At 43.9% G+C, this 18,972-nt stretch overlaps 1 protein-coding gene across 1 annotated transcript; it reads left to right on the forward strand.

The window, feature by feature from the left end:
- The first annotated feature begins 215 nt into the window (after positions 1–215).
- Positions 216–18,972, forward strand: LOC130127321 (transient receptor potential cation channel subfamily V member 1-like). Its single transcript, XM_056296926.1, has 17 exons — positions 216–331; positions 1,803–2,038; positions 2,350–2,507; positions 3,447–3,599; positions 6,711–6,860; positions 7,255–7,553; positions 7,976–8,155; positions 9,419–9,574; positions 10,444–10,539; positions 10,742–10,812; positions 11,053–11,218; positions 14,003–14,069; positions 14,816–14,954; positions 15,901–16,045; positions 16,156–16,280; positions 16,492–16,610; positions 17,376–18,972. The coding sequence occupies exons 1-17, from the start codon at positions 329–331 to the stop codon at positions 17,459–17,461; spliced, it is 2,349 nt and encodes a 782-aa protein (XP_056152901.1). The 5' UTR covers positions 216–328; the 3' UTR covers positions 17,462–18,972.

Below are 18,972 nucleotides of genomic sequence, written 5' to 3' on the forward strand. Positions count from 1 at the left end.
GGTGGTGCCAGGATGCTCTTTGGAAACCCTTCAGAGTGCTTTTGCTAACTTCTGTTGTACAGAAAGACCGCTTGATGCACTGACGCAGATAAGTTAACATAGACACACACTTACATCGGTTTGTGCCTGCCCCCATTTCTGCATGCACACACGCGGCACAACACATCTGTCAGAGATACTGCAGTCACCAGCCACTTCAGCGCAGACTGTCCATCTAAAGAACAAAAGGAAGAGATAGGGAAATTAAGGAAGCACAACAAACCCCATATATGTCTGATTATCAGTTTAATCGGACTGCGCAAACAGGGTGATAAGAGTAACAAGTAAAATGGTGAGTATCCCAAAGTACTTTTTAGTCAGTTGTGCATCCATCAAGTGTTTGACTATCTGTGGTATGCCAAAGTGCGACTAAACACTCTATAGTATGAAATGTTCGGACTGACATTTGCTGTTGCTGCTGATTATTATATTATTATTGTTATCATACTCATTATAGCAGAGAGGCAGCTCTTTTCTGTGATAGATGACATAAGATGCTGATGGAGCTTGTTCCGAGGTATTTGAAACCAGTGCTGACTGTTTTACCACAAAGTACTTAAGTGTGGTCACAGTGACGAATGCCATTGTTGGTGTTCTTGCCTCCATAACAATTTAAAGTCAGTGTGCTGTCTAAAATCTTCCTTTTAAAGGAGTGTGAAATGGATAGGAATAAAAAATGAAAAAAAATCACGCTGATAGGAGCAACAAACAGAGTTCCTGTTTATCACACACTAGATGGCTTGTTGAACTAACCGAGGCTGGATGTTCACAAGATTGTTGCGAACATATTGTGAATTGAGCCACATGTAAGCTCAGCCCTTGTCAAAGCCCTTCTCTCCTGCAGTCAATTAGGGCTGGAGCAGTTGCTTTCAATATGCCTGCCTCACACACCACATCAAGTTACACACACTGGCGACTAGGGTACGCTTTTTGCAACTGCACCTTTACTGCACGTAGACTGACTTCACTAGAGCAACTGGGGGATAGGAGAGGCCTTGCCAGTTTACTTGCCCATATTTTCTCCTATTTTGCTTTGGATCCAAACCAATGTCCAATCAGTAACATTCATGTCTCCTCCATTACAATATAGCCACCCAGTACCACATCAACACAAGATAAATGACATCAATAATAGTCAAAATAGGGCATCCGGGTGGCGTGGCGGTCTATTCAATTGCCTACCAACATGGGGATCGCCAGTTCGAATCCCCATGTTACCTCCGGCTTGGTCGGGCGTCCCTACAGACACAATTGTCCGCGTCTGTGGGTGGGAAGCCGGATGTGGGTATGTGTCCTGGTCGCTGCACTAGTGCCTCCTCTGATCGGTCAGGGCGCCTGTTCGGGGGGGACTGGGGGGAATAGCGTGATCCTCCCATGCGCTACGTCCCCCTGGCGAAACTCCTCACTGTGAGGTGAAAAGAAGCGGCTGGCGACTCCACATGTATCGGAGGAGGCATGTGGTAGTCTGCAGCCCTCCTTGGATTGGCAGAGGGGGTGGAGCAGCGACTGGGATGGCTCGGAGGAGTGGGGTAATTGGACGGGTACAACTGACAATTATAAAATAAACAAAAAAAATGTAATGACCAACTCAACAAATATTTTAGAGCGTAAGATACAAGCAACCTCCTAAAAGTGAGTAAATTGTGCAATTGGAACAGTCAATGTAGCCCACGGTAACAAACACGTATGCCATGACTGATTGGAAAAATTCTCAATTTTCCCGTATTGCTTTAACATGCTGCCTCATGTGCCACGGTTTGTAGAGGAGATTGAGAGGGACCAAGTCGATGCCAAGTAAGTGGCGTATGGAGTGTGATCCCAGACAGCCAGAGGAGAGAGATCGGGATCGGTTAGCGAGGAAGAAGGCGAGGAGAGACTCTCTGTTGTCTACCATGACCTGTGGCCTCCTCAGGGGGCAAAAAGCACCCATGGACTCCAACAACCAGGAAAAAATAGGGCTCGTCAAAAAACAGTGCCGATTCAAGCAAAGTTATGCCAGGTAAGATGTCACCATCTCTCAGATTCTAAGAGTATTTTTGTTTGCAATTACAAAGGGTAGCAAGATATTTCACTGTAGACATAGATAGATAGATAGATAGATAGATAGATAGATAGATAGATAGATAGATAGATAGATAGATAGATAGATAGATAGATAGATAGATAGATAGATAGATAGATAGATAGATAGATAGAAAGCTGCATAAACATATAAATTAAAAATGCCATATTTAATATATCTAATATATTATATCATAACATATTGTGTAATGTTTATATTTATAGAAATGCTATTTCATTATTTTGTAGGGAGCTTTTAGGGACAGAGTCTCCCAACGATGAACAACTAAGGGAGAAGTTTTCCATCAAAGTGCTGTTTGAGGCCGTGGCCAGCGGTGATATCAGAAAGCTGGAGGGTTTGGAGACATACCTGTGTCAGAACAATTTACGGCTCTCCGACTCATTGTGTAAGAACTCACCATTATAAATTATTGTGAAGAAGAAAAAAAAATCTCAAAATGGTGGCCTAGAACAACCCTGCTCTGAGGAGGACTTATACAATGAACTTGTGACTTTTCACTCACATTCAATGATATTGAGGTTATGATTTGTTTTTCACTATGTACCTCAATATGACTTGTCCGCAGTCCTTATTTTTTGTTTTGATGAGGGTTTCTTGGACAGCTCTCCACTGAAAATGAAATTATTTACCTCTGTATAATAAATTGGATTTTATTGGGCCTAGGGGACATACTACATTGCCTTAGACCCTTGTTCCCCTTCATAAAATCTGAACGTAATTATGAACATGCACTCAGCCTGTGCAGCAAGCGCTGGCATGGAAGCAAACAGAGCAGTGATCAAATCATCTAAAAAAGCAACAAAATGCACTCCAAAACAATGTACATAGCTAATTTATGTATTCTTGGCTTGTACGAGTGACTTTCTAGCCTTTTTTTGTGATTAAAAATAAATATCCTTTATTGCTCATTTTCCCTACTTTGAACAAACCTCAGCGAGAGATTCAGAAATTGCAAAAAGGCAGAACAAGCATTAATAATCTGATAATATTAAATTGTACAAGCCAAGAATGCTCATATTAGCCATGTTGCTTTGGAGTCACTGGAGGCGAGTTTTGTTGCTCTTTCAGAGGATGAGATCGCTGCCCCGGTTGCTTCCATGTCCGCACATACTGGTCATGCTGAGTGCCTATTCATAATTACGTTCAGATTCTAAGCACGGGTAAAATGGTCTGGGGCAATGGAGTAGACTCAAGAAAATAGCCAAAACCCCCAAAAAGTGGACTCCCCCTTTAAGTGAAAATGGTTCGTTAGCTCACAGCTAGTTTGACCCATTAGTCTTTCAGCATAATTTAACATCAAATATACAACATTTCAATGTCTTAGATCAATCAAATGGTAAAACCGCTCTGATGAAGGCTCTTCTAAATATGAGAGAGGAAAAAACGGATATGGTGGAATATCTCCTGGACATCTCAGATAGGATGGGAGATATCGTAGACCTTGTGAATGTTCCCTACACAGACTGCCTCTACCAAGGTAATGATTGTCTTTGTTGATTTTCTTTTGTTGGTATATTTCATAGAAGATGATAGTCAATAGCCAGTGCTGCTCTTTGTCTAGCCTACTTAGGTACAGCACATGACAAAATTTACAACACACACAGCGTATATCTCAAAACATAAATTATCAATTTTGGAAAGAAACTATTTCCTTATGTTTATATTCACAAGAATTCCCTGCTAAACTTTTCATTGGGAGTGACGAAGAAGGACAGGATTAGGAATGAGTATATTAGAGGGACAGCTCAGGTTGGACGGTTTGGCGACAAAGCAAGAGAGGCAAGATTGAGATTGTTTGGACATGTGTGGAGGAGAGATGCTGGGTATATTAGGAGAAGGATGCTGAATATGGAGCTGCCAGGGAAGATGAAGAGGAAGGCCAAAGAGGAGGTTTATGGATGTGGTGAGGGAGGACATGAGGTGGCTGGCATGACAGAGGAAGATGCAGAGGACAGGAAGAGATGGAAACGGATGATCCGCTATGGCAACCCCTAACGGGACCAGCAGAAAGTAGTAGTAGTAGTAGTAGTGGATATTCATAAGAATTCCCCCCTTTCTAAAAAGTGTAATCCGTTAGTCAATCAAATCGAATGCCTAAACGATTAATGAAACACTGGAGCTATATCCAAAATAGCTTTTTCTTATTTATTTATTTATTATTTTTATCTGTGCTGTCAGCAGGCTTGACGTACAACACAGGGAGTTAGTATGCCAATATGTCCTAGACAGAGTTAATCTGCAAGTGTAGTGGAGCTCAGGTTCTCCACCTGCAAAGGCAATCTTTATTAATTATCAAGAACTGCTTATGATAACTTCATCCTTTTCATGATCTGCGGGATGACAGGAGCGCAGGGTTTTTGTTATACATTTGCAGCCACCACCGGTCCCCCTCTTCTGCATGTTTGATCAGCTAAACGACCAATCAGCATTGCTACTCCAAGAAGGAGACAATCACCGCAAGTGAAAAAAATTAACGTGTTCAACAGGTGAAAAAAAAGGAATGTGTTCGACAAATGTGTTTGAATGTGTTTGGCTTTCAAAAACATATCAATAGCAGTTTAGGATAGCAGTTAAAGGAGACAAAAAGACCACACCAAAAAAAAAAAAGGAAAAAAAAAGGGGGGGGGGACTAAGAAGAAGGATGTAAGCCAGAGAGTGTTCCAGGAAGTGGGTGAGGCAGCTGCTAGCTGTATGTATGAGTATGTGAAGTGTCCACTAGTGAGTGGGCAGGATTAATCGAAATAAATTCTGGTCTTTGCGATTTGCCACTTTTCGTACTGCCTCCGGACAGCAGACAGCCTCTGCAGCCACCAATGGTCCCCATAGTCATGCAGACATGCCACGACCAAGACAACAGCCGGAGCCCAAAGCACCACAACCCCAGAGGAACACTGAGCCCGGGGGGGGGGGGGGGGGCAGGAGGTCACACAGCAATAGCTCCACATGTCCCCGAAGAGCACAAACTAGTCCCCAAAAGCACAAGCTGGCCCTACAGCTATCTCTGTAATGAAAAATATTTCACAAGTCATATTCTTGGCTTGGATGGCACAGTGGCACAGTGGTTAGCGCGGTCACCTCACAGCAAGAGGGTCCTGGGTTTGAGCCCCGGGGTAGTCCAACCTTGGGGGTCGTCCCGGGTCGTTCTCTGTGTGGAATTTGCATGTTCTCCCAACGTCTGCATGGGTTTCCTCCGGGTGCTCCGGCTTCCTCCCACAATTCAAATACATGTAGGTCAGGTGAATCGGCCGTACTGAATTGTCCCTAGGTGTGAATGTGTGTGTGTGTCGGAAATGGACTGGTGGTCTGTCCAGGGTGTCTCCCTGCCTGCCACCCAATGACTGCTGGGCTAGGCTCCAGCATCCCTTCAACCCTGAGTAAGGATAAGCGGTTTGGATAATGAATGAATGAATGAATATTCTCTGAAATCTGGTATTGATGTTCCCTCATTCCTTTTTTATTTTTTAAGATAAAGTTTTCATATTACATTAAATAGGCCAAAAATAAACCATATTTATTGATGGAAGTTTACAGGGAACTTTCATCTTTATCAGGATTTCCTGTTCCGTTAGCCACACTGCAAATGTCAACACTATCACCACTCAGCGACATTATTTTACACTGCAAGGCAAATTTACATTTAATCCATGCTTTTTCCAGGAATTTGATCCAGGTTTTTTTACACAACATCTGTGCATTGTTACCATTGTGTGAAAGATCATCAAATAAGTCCACAACTACCTAATACCCAAGGTTGCTGATAGCTTACCAAGCCAGCTAACATTATTGTAGATTCTTTTTTAACACAACATTGATAAGTGTTGGGTGAAAGATCACCATCACTTAAGCGTATAGCTGGGTAACATTAACACAATACCTTTTTTATTTTTTTTTACATGACTTTGGGGGTTGTTGATGTTGACATGACTGAGTAGCTTGATGTGCATGAGACTTATTTGCTTGCTTGCTTGCATCGCAACTAGCCTACAAGTAGTTAGGTTACTAGTTTGATGATTTCATGATAGATAATGATTTCATATACAAATTTATTGATTGGTGATGACACACTTTTCAGTTTTAGGATTAATGTGCCATTCAAAACATTCTCTTGGTTTTGTCTTTCACCTGAATTGATAGCATGGCTGCTTTACATATGACATGCTAACACAAAGCATCCTCAATGTTGTTATATATGTTATCATATTATTACATAGTGGCTTTTATATTTATTGTGATGTTTATAGTGAACATGGTTAACTTTGCCATTGTTTTGGGGTTTTTTTTCATACTAGTTTCTAACTCTATGCTTTTAAAATCATTAAAAAACATTACCAACACTGAAATATTCTTTTGTGGAATTCATAATTATTTTTGCAAAACCATGAAGAGGATGCATTTGCAAATGGTGTTTATTCTATTGCGGAGGATTGGTGACCCATTCACGGAAGATAGCAGAATGAACTATGCATCTAAGGGTTAAAAGGATAATGTATCTTTTCCAGGTTATTTCATACTGAAGTAAAACCCTTCAGTTTGGTTTTATGTCAAAACAAAACATTACTTTAACAAGCAAGAAATACTTACCATCTAGGTCAAACTGCCCTCCACATTGCCATTGAAAGGAGGAGCATTGACTGCGTCAAAAAATTAGTTGAGAAAGGAGCTAACGTGGATGCTAAAGCCTGTGGGAAATTCTTCCAGCTTCATAATGACAACCTAATCCAACCTAGCTTCTATTTCGGTGAGTCTGTTACTTTGCCATTATATGTGATACTAACTTTTCATTATTAAACTATTGTTTTTTTCTGTTGTTTATACAACACAACTCTTACATCCTTTATTATTGTTTATTTATTTATGAAAACTCTGACATCAGCCAATTTTTTTATCACATTTTTCACTGTAATGACTATTTTTTAGCACTTTTATTTATTGTCTTTTGCATCCCTGTTTGTCTTTTGTTTGTCTTGAGTTGGAAGCAAGTTGTTAACATTTTAAATCTATTTTTGTAAAAGTGCTTCACTGGCAAAATTGTTATTAATAACACAAAAGCTGTCTCAATTACAAAAAGTAGAGGGAAGACCGGGGTGGGAATTTATTTCAACTAATTCTTACTGAATCCTCGACTTCTACAGGAGAACTTCCTCTGTCACTGGCAGCCTGCACCAATCAACCTGAAATAGTGGACTTCCTGCTGACAAATAACCACAAACAAGCTGAAGTGACAGAGAAGGATTCCAAAGGCAACACTGTGTTACACGCTCTGGTAGTGGTGGCAGACAACACCAAAGAGAATACAGAGTTTATAACTGTGATGTATGACCACATTTTGACCGTCACAGTGAGACTAGACCATACCTTGAAGCTGGAAGATGAACAGAACAAAGAGGGATTGACACCTCTTAAACTGGCAGCCAAAACGGGCAAGATTGGGGTAATTTTCCTTTAAGTAACTGCCATAGATAGTTCATTGATACACACCTGGAAGCTGACTAGTACGACTATAGTCTTCTACTGTTGGTAACTGGCTAGCTCCAAAGGAGCAGTTTTGAACTAAGCACCTTGCTAAAAAGCAGCTCAAGAGTTTTTAGATTAGCACACCTGTACCTACAATTTCCTGGTTTCTGCAAGTAAAAGATGTTCTCATATTAACATTTGACACAATGTCCCTGGGCTGTTGCATCATTTACCCAATCAGATTCAGACTCAAATACAGTTAGGGTCAGGGTCACGGTTAGGGTTATCCAAAGGTCAACACATCATGTTGCTCCGAGACCGTCTCTTGCAGAAATCAGGATGTGCACACTCTGCTATGGTTTGTATTCACCACGGCTTATTAATTATTTTTCTGTCCAGCTTTTTGAACACATCTTATGCCGCGAGTTTTCAGACATGGAGACAACGCATCTGTCCCGCAAATTCACGGAATGGAGATATGGGCCGGTCCATTCCTCACTCTATGACTTGAAGTCCTTGGACACCTATGATGACCCCATGTCTGTTCTAGAAATGGTTGTGTACAACAGCGATATCCCTGTGAGTATGGGAATTCCTTTCATTACTTTTTGTACCATTAGCACTAAAATCACTGTACTAGTCCTACGTTGTCCTGTGATAAAGCCATTTGTCTTTGGTGTATTTTTGCCAATTATTTAAAAAAGAAAGAAAAAAAGCCTCTTCTTTCACATGCATTTTTTTTTGCCTCTTTTATGTTTTATCATTGAAATTGGGGACTTTCCTATTACTCCAGCTTTTTCATTGTTGTCTAAAGCCGGGATCAGACTACACGATACTTTAGTCTTTCACGATGGTCACCATGTCAGATTAGTCTGTGAATGTTCTCATTCATCCAGGTCATGGTTATCTAAAGGAGTTGAATCAAGTGCAACTGGACTTGGTATATATCCGTGAAGACGTTTCGCCTGCCTCTTGGATGAGAGGTGAAACGTCTTCACGGATATATACCGAGTCCAGTTGCACTTGATTCAACTCCTTTGGACATGTCATATTAGGCAATCATGCTGTAGTAATTCTTGCCGTGTCTTGGCCAGGAGACTGGCAACACTACAAGTGTTACCCTGACCATTTAATAGGTCGTCGGGGAGGAGTGTCAAGAAATTGTCAAACATGGCTACAGAAAAGCTACGTATGAAGCTGTGCTGGTGGTCTTGTGTTCCAACGCCAAAAAGAAAAGAAAGAAAAACGGATTGTGGACGCTGTTGTGGCTAGTGCTACTGGGAATGCTAACCTAGCATAGCTTAACCAACTACTCACCGGGTTGCTGAAGTGCCTCCGCTATTTCTCGCCAACATTTAGCCCATCTTTTTTTTTTTTTACTCTTGTCATGGTCCTCCCTCGAGGACACGTCAAAAAGGCAGGGGTATTGTTGCCACTGCTCAACCGACCTTTCCTCGGTTTCGTCGTTCCAGCCTACAACAGACTCTCTCCTTCTCTTTGCCATGTTTACGTATTTGTGCGCCAGAAAGCACCCTGTCATCCTATTGGTCAACGTCAAGGAACACGAGACGTCAGACCAGGCGGGAAAATACAGAGAATTCTGACGCGCTAGACTTTTCGTCGGGGTGTCGTTGGGCGTCCCAGACGCCACGTCGCTGTTCTTCGATCATGTCACGTCACACGGGCTAAAGACGCCCGTTCGCTGTCCCGCCGTTCATAATCGGCCCCGACGCTGGCTACTTGTCAGCGACGACAAAAAAATCGTGTCAATGTCGGGCTGAAATCGTGTAGTCTTATCCCGGCATAACGAAACCAAATTAACAAAAAGAAATCCTCTGTCAGAATCGCCCTGAGATGTTGCAGGTGGAACCACTGTGTGGCCTGTTGGATGCGAAGTGGAACCAGTTTGTTTGGCGAATTTTCCTGGTTCACTTCATTGTCTACTCCATCTACCTAGCCACCTTCACCGCCATTGCCCACAGCAACAAAGACGACACGGTGAGGAACAATCCCACTATTACAGTTTTCGATACATTGCCATGTATCGAAAAAGACTGGCTTATAACCTTTCAGTGGCAGCATGTTAGAGTCACAAACTAGGTCCATAGTTCAACTAGGTAACTAACCGGTTATCCACTGACACCTAAGCACTAGGCAACTTTTGGCGATGTGATGTAGGGGTGGGGGGTGGGGGGGACATTTTTAAAGCCATCAATTCTAGGTTCTAGGAAAGTAGAAGCGACATGGTGCCAATAGTGCACTTATGTTGTATTATTTTTCCAATACATTTTTCATATTTCCACACAGCATCTAATAATTATCAAAAAGGACTATCGGCATGTAAGATGTTTAGCGGATGCTCTGAGTAGTGTACAGTGAGTGAGCAGCTTAAATGATTAAAATTGGAACGTTACAGGGTCCCGGCCAGAGCGTCCACGGGGTAAGGCATTCATTAGGCCACCCTTACCCGAGGGATAGTGGGTGTAGATCGGTGTAGTGTTCGGGGACTCGTCGTTCTCCAGCGACCCCTCTGGCCCACCCGGGCGCCTGCAGCCAAGCAACTGAAAGCATTCTCCCAACGTCTCCTTCGCGGCCTGAGGGTAATGTAATCCATGCGAGGCTTCAGCGTGTAAAATGGCGAGAGCAGCCGACACGAGTTTGAAGGGAGCTGGTGTTACGACTATCTCCTTCCTGTGGAAACATGAGCCAGGGGAGTTATTCCGAGAGGTCCGGCCATATGCCATTGGGTTAATCGGGTGGGATAAGGGGAAAAACTAGAAATAAAATTATTTTTAAAAAAATTGTAATGTTACAAAATAACCCTTAAAAATTTTAACTCATATTTAGTGGTGCTTTCTTATTTTCAGCCTCCATTCCCCATTGAACATACCTCAGCTGGATACCTTGTTGTTTTAGGACAATTTTTCACACTGTTGGCATCCTGCTACTTTTTTTTTTGTGGGGTATGTACTGACTTATGTGTGATTTTTCTTTTTTTTAAAAAAGCAAATAAAGTAACTGAATAAAAATCTAAACAATCTTTTATTTAAATATGCAATTGTTTGATAAAGGAATAGTACATTTACTGAGAAAAGTAAAAAAAGAAGAAGGGTAAATCAATTTTCCAAAGTCCAGTTTATTAATTCCTGATTGTCTGTTCCGTAGATATGGGACTTGTTGAGGAAGCGTCCAAAGCTGCATACTCTGCTGATTGATGGATACTATGATTTGTTATTGTAAGTTATTGTGAGTTGTTAAACTCCATTATGCATTATTGATAGACTGCATGGCAACAAAAATGCAAAACATTTTGGTGGCACTCCAGCCTCTCTATCTACTTATGCTTCTCTCTCTGTCATACCATTCTCTCACTCTCTGAAAAACACAGTTTTTTGGGGGAGTACCATAGATCTGATTTTGCTTCTTCATACATTCAAAACTGGTGTGTCTCAGATCTCTGTGTCTTTGCTGTGTAGTTGCATGCAGGGTTTTCTCTTCTTGGTATCAGCTGGTCTGTATATATCTGGGTGTCCGGAGTATCTTGGGTTTCTGGTATTGAGTCTGGCTCTCAGCTGGATCAATCTGCTCTACTTCTCAAGGGGTCTCAAGCACATGGGGGTCTACAGCGTCATGATACAGAAGGTATATGGATATCTACACTGAAGTTACTTTAGTGCAGATGTTTCAGCTACTAGCCAAAGCTTCAGATACATAGGTGAATTTTTTCTCACTGAGGTCAGTAGTTGTTGCTAGGTGCTAAAGAAGCAGGAGACATGCATATGTCAGTCAGTCAAACATTATTTATGTGGCACATTTCATACATAAATTGCTACAGTATGCACTTTATACGAGAATAGCAATACATGAAAATCTGCATAACAAAAGTGCATAGCATGTATATAATTAACAACATACAAGATAAATACAAAAAAATTAGCTAAAAGGGTGAATGCAAACTCTGGTTAGGGTAAGATATATGTGTGTTGGGGCAGGATATGAACCCAGGTGAGGGGAGGGGAGGCGAGGAAGGGGTTTGAGTTGACCCCAGTGGGTTACAAACCCTGGTGTGAAAGTCTGAGTGTGTGATTGTGTATGTATGTATGTATGTATGTATGTATGTATTTATGTATGTATGTATGTATGTATGTATGTATGTATGTATGTATGTATGTATGTATGTATACATATATATATATTAGAGGTTAATAGTGGGTTCAATGTAAGGGTGCCATTTTAGTGTACCACAAAAAGTAAAAACAATAAGAAGAAACAACAGATGGACAGATTTTTGCTTAAGGAAATTAAGGACAGAGGGTTTTATTATACTTAAATGTTTAAATCCACATTTCATGTGTTATGAATGTCACTGAATTATTAATGAACTGTAGCACTGTGGGAGGGAAAAATACTTAGTGGAGGCTTATCGCCTGCCCTACCCTATATCAGTGCTCTTGGAAAGAAACTGTAAATGTGCCTAATAATACAGTGATAGCTCACACAGCACTGAGATAGTATTATAATATAGACTCTAAGTGGGCGAGTGCACCTCAAATATTGTATTGTAGATGTGTCTGATTTTAGCAAGACCTCAAGACGTATAAGCCAACTATGGCATCCGGGGAATGAGTTAACCATCTTTTCTTGCTAACTTCTGTCTCATATACACCGATCAGCTAAAACATTAAAACCACCTACCTAATATTTAGGTCCCCCTCGTGCCGCCAAAACAGTTCTGACCCATCCAGGCATGGACTCCACAAGACCTCTGAAGGTGTCCTTTGGTATCTGGCACCAAGACATTAGCAGCAGATCCTTTAAGTCTTGAGATCAGACTCGTTTTTCCAGCACATCCCACAGATGCCCGATCAGATAGAGATCTGGGGAATTTGGACACCAAGGCAACACCTTGAATTCTTTGTCATGTTCCTCAAACCATTCCTGAACAATGTGTGCAGTGTGGCAGGGTGCATTATCCTGCTGAAAGAGGTCACTGCCATCGGGGAATACCGTTGTCATGAAGGGGTGTACCTGGTCTGTGACGATATCTAGGTAGATGGCATGTGTCAAAACATGAATGCCAGGACCCAAGGTTTCCCAGCAGAACTTTGCCCAGAACATCACGCTGCCTCCACTGGCTTGCCTTCTTCCTGTAGTGCATCCTGGTGCCATCTCTTCCCTAGGTAAACAACACACACACACACACACACACACACACACACACACACACACACACACACACACACACACACACACACACACACACCCGGCTGTCCACATGATGTAAAAGAAAACATGATTCATCAGTCCAGGTCACCTTCTTCCATTGCTCTGTGGTGCAGTTTTGACGCTCACGTGCCCATTGTAGGTGCTTTCGGTGGTGGACAGGGGTCATCATGGGCGCTCTGACCAGTCTGTGGCTATGCAGCCCCATACACAGCAAGCTGTGATGCACTGTGTGTCCTGACACCTTTCTATCAAAGGCAGCATTAACTTTTTCAGCAATTTGAGCTACAGTAGCTCTTCCGTGGGATCGGACCAGACTGTCTAGCCCAGGGATGGGCAACATGATCCAGAAAGGGCCGGTGTGGGAGCAGGTCTTTGTTCCAACCAAGCAGTTACATGCCTGAGTCTACAAATCAAGGTAGCAAAGACTATTGGTTGACTAATAGAATCAGGTGTGTAACTGCTTGGTTGGAACAAAGACCTGCACCCACACCGGCCCTTTCTGGATCATGATGCCCACCCCTGGTCTAGCCTTTGCTCCCCACATGCATCAACGAACCTTGGGTGCCCATGACCCTGTTGCCGGTTCACCGGTTGTCCTTCCTTGGACCACTTTTGGTAGGTACTGACCACTGCATACCGGGAACAGCCCACAAGACCTGCCATTTTCGAGATGCTCTGACCCGGTCGTCTAGCCATCACAATTTGGCGCTTGTCAAAGTCACTCAGAGCCTTACGCGTGCCCATTTTTCCTGCTTCCAACACATCAACTTCAAGAACTGACTGTTCACCTGCTGCCTAATATATCCCACCCCTTGACAGGTGCCACTGTAACAAGATAATCAATGTTATTCACTGACCTGTCAGTGGTTTTAATGTTTTGGCTTATCGGTGTATACACAAGCACTCTTCTTTTATGAAAAGATCCTCAGACTGTGCACATGTCTGACTAACTTGCTGCATAGGTTATAGCACACTATGCTTGCGTTATAACACACTAAGAGCCTGTATTATGCTGTGATTCTCATCATACAAATTGTCATCTTCAGTGTAGCATGGTGCTAATACTGCCAGGTTTAGGGAGCCCCCAGCTCTGTGTAGCTCAGTGGGTATTGTGTAGCACCGTCACTACCAGGGTTGCAGGCTTTCGCTACAATTTCACTGATGTCTTAACTCACTCCATCTTTCTTTTGCCGTCCTCAGGTACTTGTGGGTGACATCCTGCCATTTCTCTTCGTCTACGTTGTCTTCCTCTTTGGCTTCGCAGCAGGTGCTTCAGCTCTCCTGTCATTTATTGTGTCACGTGAAAGTCTCGTGAACCCCAGTTTTTGGTGCTTTCCACATTGTTACACGTATGAATCGGAGGGTTACATGCTGTTCTCCTGGGGGCCGAACATGTTTCACAGCCCACAGGGTGATGAACCTGTCCTCGAATACATTACATTCCTTGATTTTTATTTTTGCATCCAAGCAAGTTTCTTCGCAGATTTCTGTTCACCACACACAGCAAAATGAATATATACCTTGGTATTTAAGTAACTGCAACCCGGACGCCCGTGTAGTAGCGGTCTATTCCGTTGCCTACCAACACCGGGGTCGCCGGTTTGAATCCCCGTGTTACCTCCGGCTTGGTCGGGCGTCCGTACAGACACAATTGGCCGTGTCTGCGGCTGGGAAGCCGGATGTGGGTATGTGTCCTGGTCGCTGCACTAGCGCCTCCTCTGGTCGGTCGGGGCACCTATTCAGGGGGGAGGGGGAACTGGGGAGAATAGCGTGATCTTCCCATGCGCTACGTCCCCCTGGCGAGACTCCTTACTGTCAGGTGAAAGGAAGCATCTGGCGACTCCACATAGCATAGCGGAGGAGGCATGTGGTAGTCTGCAGCCCTCCCCGGATCGGCTGAGGGGGTGGAACAGCAACCAGGACAGCTCGGAAGAGTGGGGTAATTGGCCGGATACAGTTGGGGAGAAAATGGGGGATACCTGCAACCCACTCAGTCCTGTCCCATCTTTACAGCAATAGTGACCCAGCTTACAGAGCCGTCTCCATCCGAGGATGAGGGCCACAAGAATGCCAACAGCACGTACATGGCTGACACCATCCTGGAGCTCTTTAAGTTCACCATCGGCATGGGAGACCTGCAGTTTACAGAGAGGTAGATATAGTAACAATATCATTCCCAAAATGGTATTTGTAAAAAAAAAAAAAATCATACATATACAAAATCAAAATTGTTGTTGCTAAGAGCGTTATCAAGTGTTGCCCACATTACTAAAGATAACAGCTTTGCTGAGACCCTCACACGGCATTGCTTAGCGAATAGCAACAGTGGGCACTTTTCTAGTACCGACCAGTGAAAATCAGGATTTCCAAAGTGTTCTGGGATGAAACCCTATCAGCAGTTTATTTTACATATGGCATCTAGTACTGTGTAATGGAACATTTTAAACAGTAAATTCAGATAGAGCATTGGAGAGAAATCAATTTATGATTGATCAACCTCCCAAAGAATTCCACAGTCGGGCGTCCGGGTGGCTATTCCGTTGCCTACCAGCATGGGGATCGCCGATTCGAATCCCCGTGTTACCTCCTATGCAGACACAATTGGCCGTGTCTGTGTGTACGAAGCCGGATGTGGGCATGTGTCCTGGTCGCTGCACTAGCGCCTCCTCTGGTCGGCTGGGGTGCCTATTCAGGGGGGAGGGGGAATTGGGAGGCGTAGCGTGATCCTCCCACGCACTACGTCCCCCTGGTGAAACTCCTCACTGTCAGGTGAAAGGAAGCGGCTGGCGACTCCACATGTATGGGAGGAGGCATGTGGTAGTCTGCAGCCCTCCCCGGCTCGGCAGAGGGGGTGGAGCAGCGACCTCGACGGCTCTGGAGAGTGGGGTAATTGGTTAATTACAATTGGGAAGAAAAAGGGGGACCCCCCCCAATAAATAAAATAAAAAGAAGCCCACAATCTTTGGCCAATCCCATGGACATGGGGGGGGGGTGTGTGAAGATGTACACATTTGTTAAATTGACAGAGAGGACTGTTACACTCACTTAAAGCACGACTCGCTCGTCCTAACTCACGTTAACCAACTGTCATCCATCAGGTACAAGTATAAGCTGGTTTATTACCTGCTTCTTATCCTCTACATCGTGTTAACCTACATCCTGCTCTTCAACATGCTCATCGCCTTGATGAGCAGCACTGTGGAGAACACAGCCCAGGAGAGCGCCAGCATCTGGAATCTCCAGGTTACAAATGGCAAACATGCCTGTATGCAAGCCACACACAAGTACACACCTGTAGATACCCCACTTGCTAACTCCAGATCTGGCGTGTGTGTGTGTGTGTGTGTGATCAGAGAGGTGTCACCACCCTGGACATAGAGCAGCGTCTGCCTCTGTGTCTGAGGACCCGGCTGCGCTCCGGGGAGGAGAAGGAACTGGACACCAAGCATGGGAAGCAGGAGAAACACTGGTGCCTCAGGTTAGCCTATGCACTTTTACTCAGCTGGAAGTTCGAGTCATGCCTTCGGGGGGTTTTCAAACACTTGTTCCAGGCTTGTTTTTGTTTGTGTTTTGTTTGTTTTTTAGTTATGGTCACAGTGGTGGGCAAAGTGGCAGTAACTATTATGGCTATCACTAGTTTTTATCATTGTTAGCTATTGTAATTTATATTATTATTATTATTGCTGTAGGGTGGAAGAGATTAAGTGGAAAGAATGGAACTGTAACCTGAAGATAATTAGAGAGGAACCTGGGAGTACAGAGCGCCCGCTCCAGCCCCCGTCGCTTGTAAGCACGCCTACAGACGCAGGTAGGTTTCCATCTTGTCTAGTGATATATTCGGCACACTGAATACAGGTAACCATTGCTTAATTAAAATTACTGTAGGTCCACTGTTTACATGTTTATAAAAGCTGGGTTAAAATGATTGTTATGGGGCATCCGGGTAGCGTAGTGGTCTATTCCGTTGCCTACCAACACGGGGCTCACCGGTTCGAATCCCCGTGTTACCTCCGTCTTGGTTGAGCATCCCTACAGACACAATTGGCCGTATCTGTGGGAGGGAAGCCGGATGTGGGTATGTCTCCTGGATGCTGCCCTAGCGCCTCCTCTGGTCGGTCGAGGTGCCTGTTCGGGGGGGGCTGGGGGGAATAGCGTGATCCTCCCATGTGCTACATCCTTCAGGTGAAACTCCTCTCTGTCAGGTGAAAAGAAGCGGCTGGCGACTCCGCATGTATCAGAGGAGGCATGTGGTAGTCTGCAGCCCTCCTCAGATCAGCAGAGGGGGTGGAGCAGCGACCGGGACGGCTCGGAAGAGTGGGGTAATTGGACGGGTACAATTGGGGAGAAAAAGGGGGGAAAATAAAAAAAGAAAATGATTAGTAAGTACGTTCTCTCTACCAGCTGAGGTGGCGTTGTTCTGTGGTGGACCTGGCCTCCGATCCTCTTGAAGGAGACGAGGGGAAAGATCATTTCGCTTTAGAGCTCAGTGATGTGCTGTAAAACCAGCGACTATAGATGACTATGGTTCTTCAGACGTAACCTTTTCAACTCTCTCAACCCTGTTTTACCACAGGGAAGAACTGGCAAGGCCTCCTCGGCAAAGTCGGAAGACGGAGGCCGAAACAGCTGGTGAAACAGCGACGCATAGAAATAGTGTAGATGGATGTCTCCCTCCCAAACTTCAGATGCGCTGGAGCTAAATCCCACCACCGCCTTTGTCTTCGGGAGCCGTCCTGGCTATATCTGGTTCAGTAAACAAGCAAAAAGAAAACGTGACACAGTCTTCAGTCTTTTGTGCATTCCTTTAAAACAAAATAAATCAGAATCCCCTCTATTCACCAGGGTACATCACATGCACTAGGAATATTACTCGGTGTTCTTGGTGCAGCCCAGTACAGCACAATAACTAAACAGAACGCACAATAAATACAATACTGTGTGCAATACAACAGTAGATACAAGACCTACAATATGCAATACAATAACACAATACAAGACCTACAATATACTATATACAATACAAAAAACAATATAGGTGTGTGTGTGTGTGTGTGTGTGTGTGTCAGCCCTGTGGTGGCCTGGCGGCCTGTCCAAGGTGTCTCCCCTCCTGCTGCCCAGTGACTGCTGGGATAGGCTCCAGCACCCCCGTGACTCTGACAGCAAGTTAGGATAACGGATGGATGGATGGATGTTGTGGCTAATGCTACTGGGGAATGCTAACCAGCTACTCACTGGGTTGCTGAAGTGCCTCCACTATTTCTTGCCAACATTTAGCCTTTTTCTCCATCCTATCCAGAGCAAATGGTAAATGGACTGCATTTATATAGTAGCTGTCTAGTCTACCGACCACTCAGAGCTCTTTACAATGTACGCCTCACATTCACCCATTCACACCCCCATTCACACACTGATGGTGGAGGCTCCTCAGGAGCAGTTAGGGGTTCTACGTCTTGCTCAAGGGCACTTCAACACACTCTCTGGAGGAGCTGGGGATCAAACCAGTGACTTTCCAACTACTAGACAACCCGCTCTACCTCCTGATTCATACCGCCCTGTGTGTGTGAGTGTGAGTGAGAAAGAAAATTTAATATTCCAATAAACTAATATTAACATAAATACTCCAGTCTGGTACTGCAGCATGTGAATAAATGTTTAATGATAGCAGTCGTGAAGTACTCGGCTTCTACTCAATGCTAATACTAATTACTAACAGCTACTGATAGTTTTAACATCACAATCCATAATTAAACTGGTGAGTAAACAACAGTTTTTGAGGAACACATTTCAATTGCTCAGTGATTAAGACATGTACTCTGAATGTAAATAAGGTGCCAGAGAGCATTAAAAAAGCATCAAATTAGAGCTTGTTGTCAAAAATACTTTCCGGGGGAGGATCCCCCTCCCCCCGGACCCTCGTACATAAGTCTGGGCTAAGCCCTGAATGTCCCCAAATCCTGGAAACACCCTCATCAGCTCTTCATCTATTACTCCAACACCTCCCCTCCCCCCACTGACCCTTTTGTCACTTCTTTCACTTCATTTGGGTAACATCTGGTCATTCTGCCCTTCCTGTAATTAACAGAACTGATCACCCTGTAATGACTGTTATGCAATGAGAATAAGGATAATGTGCTTTTGCTTGAATGTCTGTCTTCATGTGCAAAACCTAT

The sequence above is a fragment of the Lampris incognitus genome, chromosome 17, assembly GCF_029633865.1.
Source record: "Lampris incognitus isolate fLamInc1 chromosome 17, fLamInc1.hap2, whole genome shotgun sequence".
Taxonomy (NCBI): Eukaryota; Metazoa; Chordata; class Actinopteri; order Lampriformes; family Lampridae; genus Lampris; species Lampris incognitus.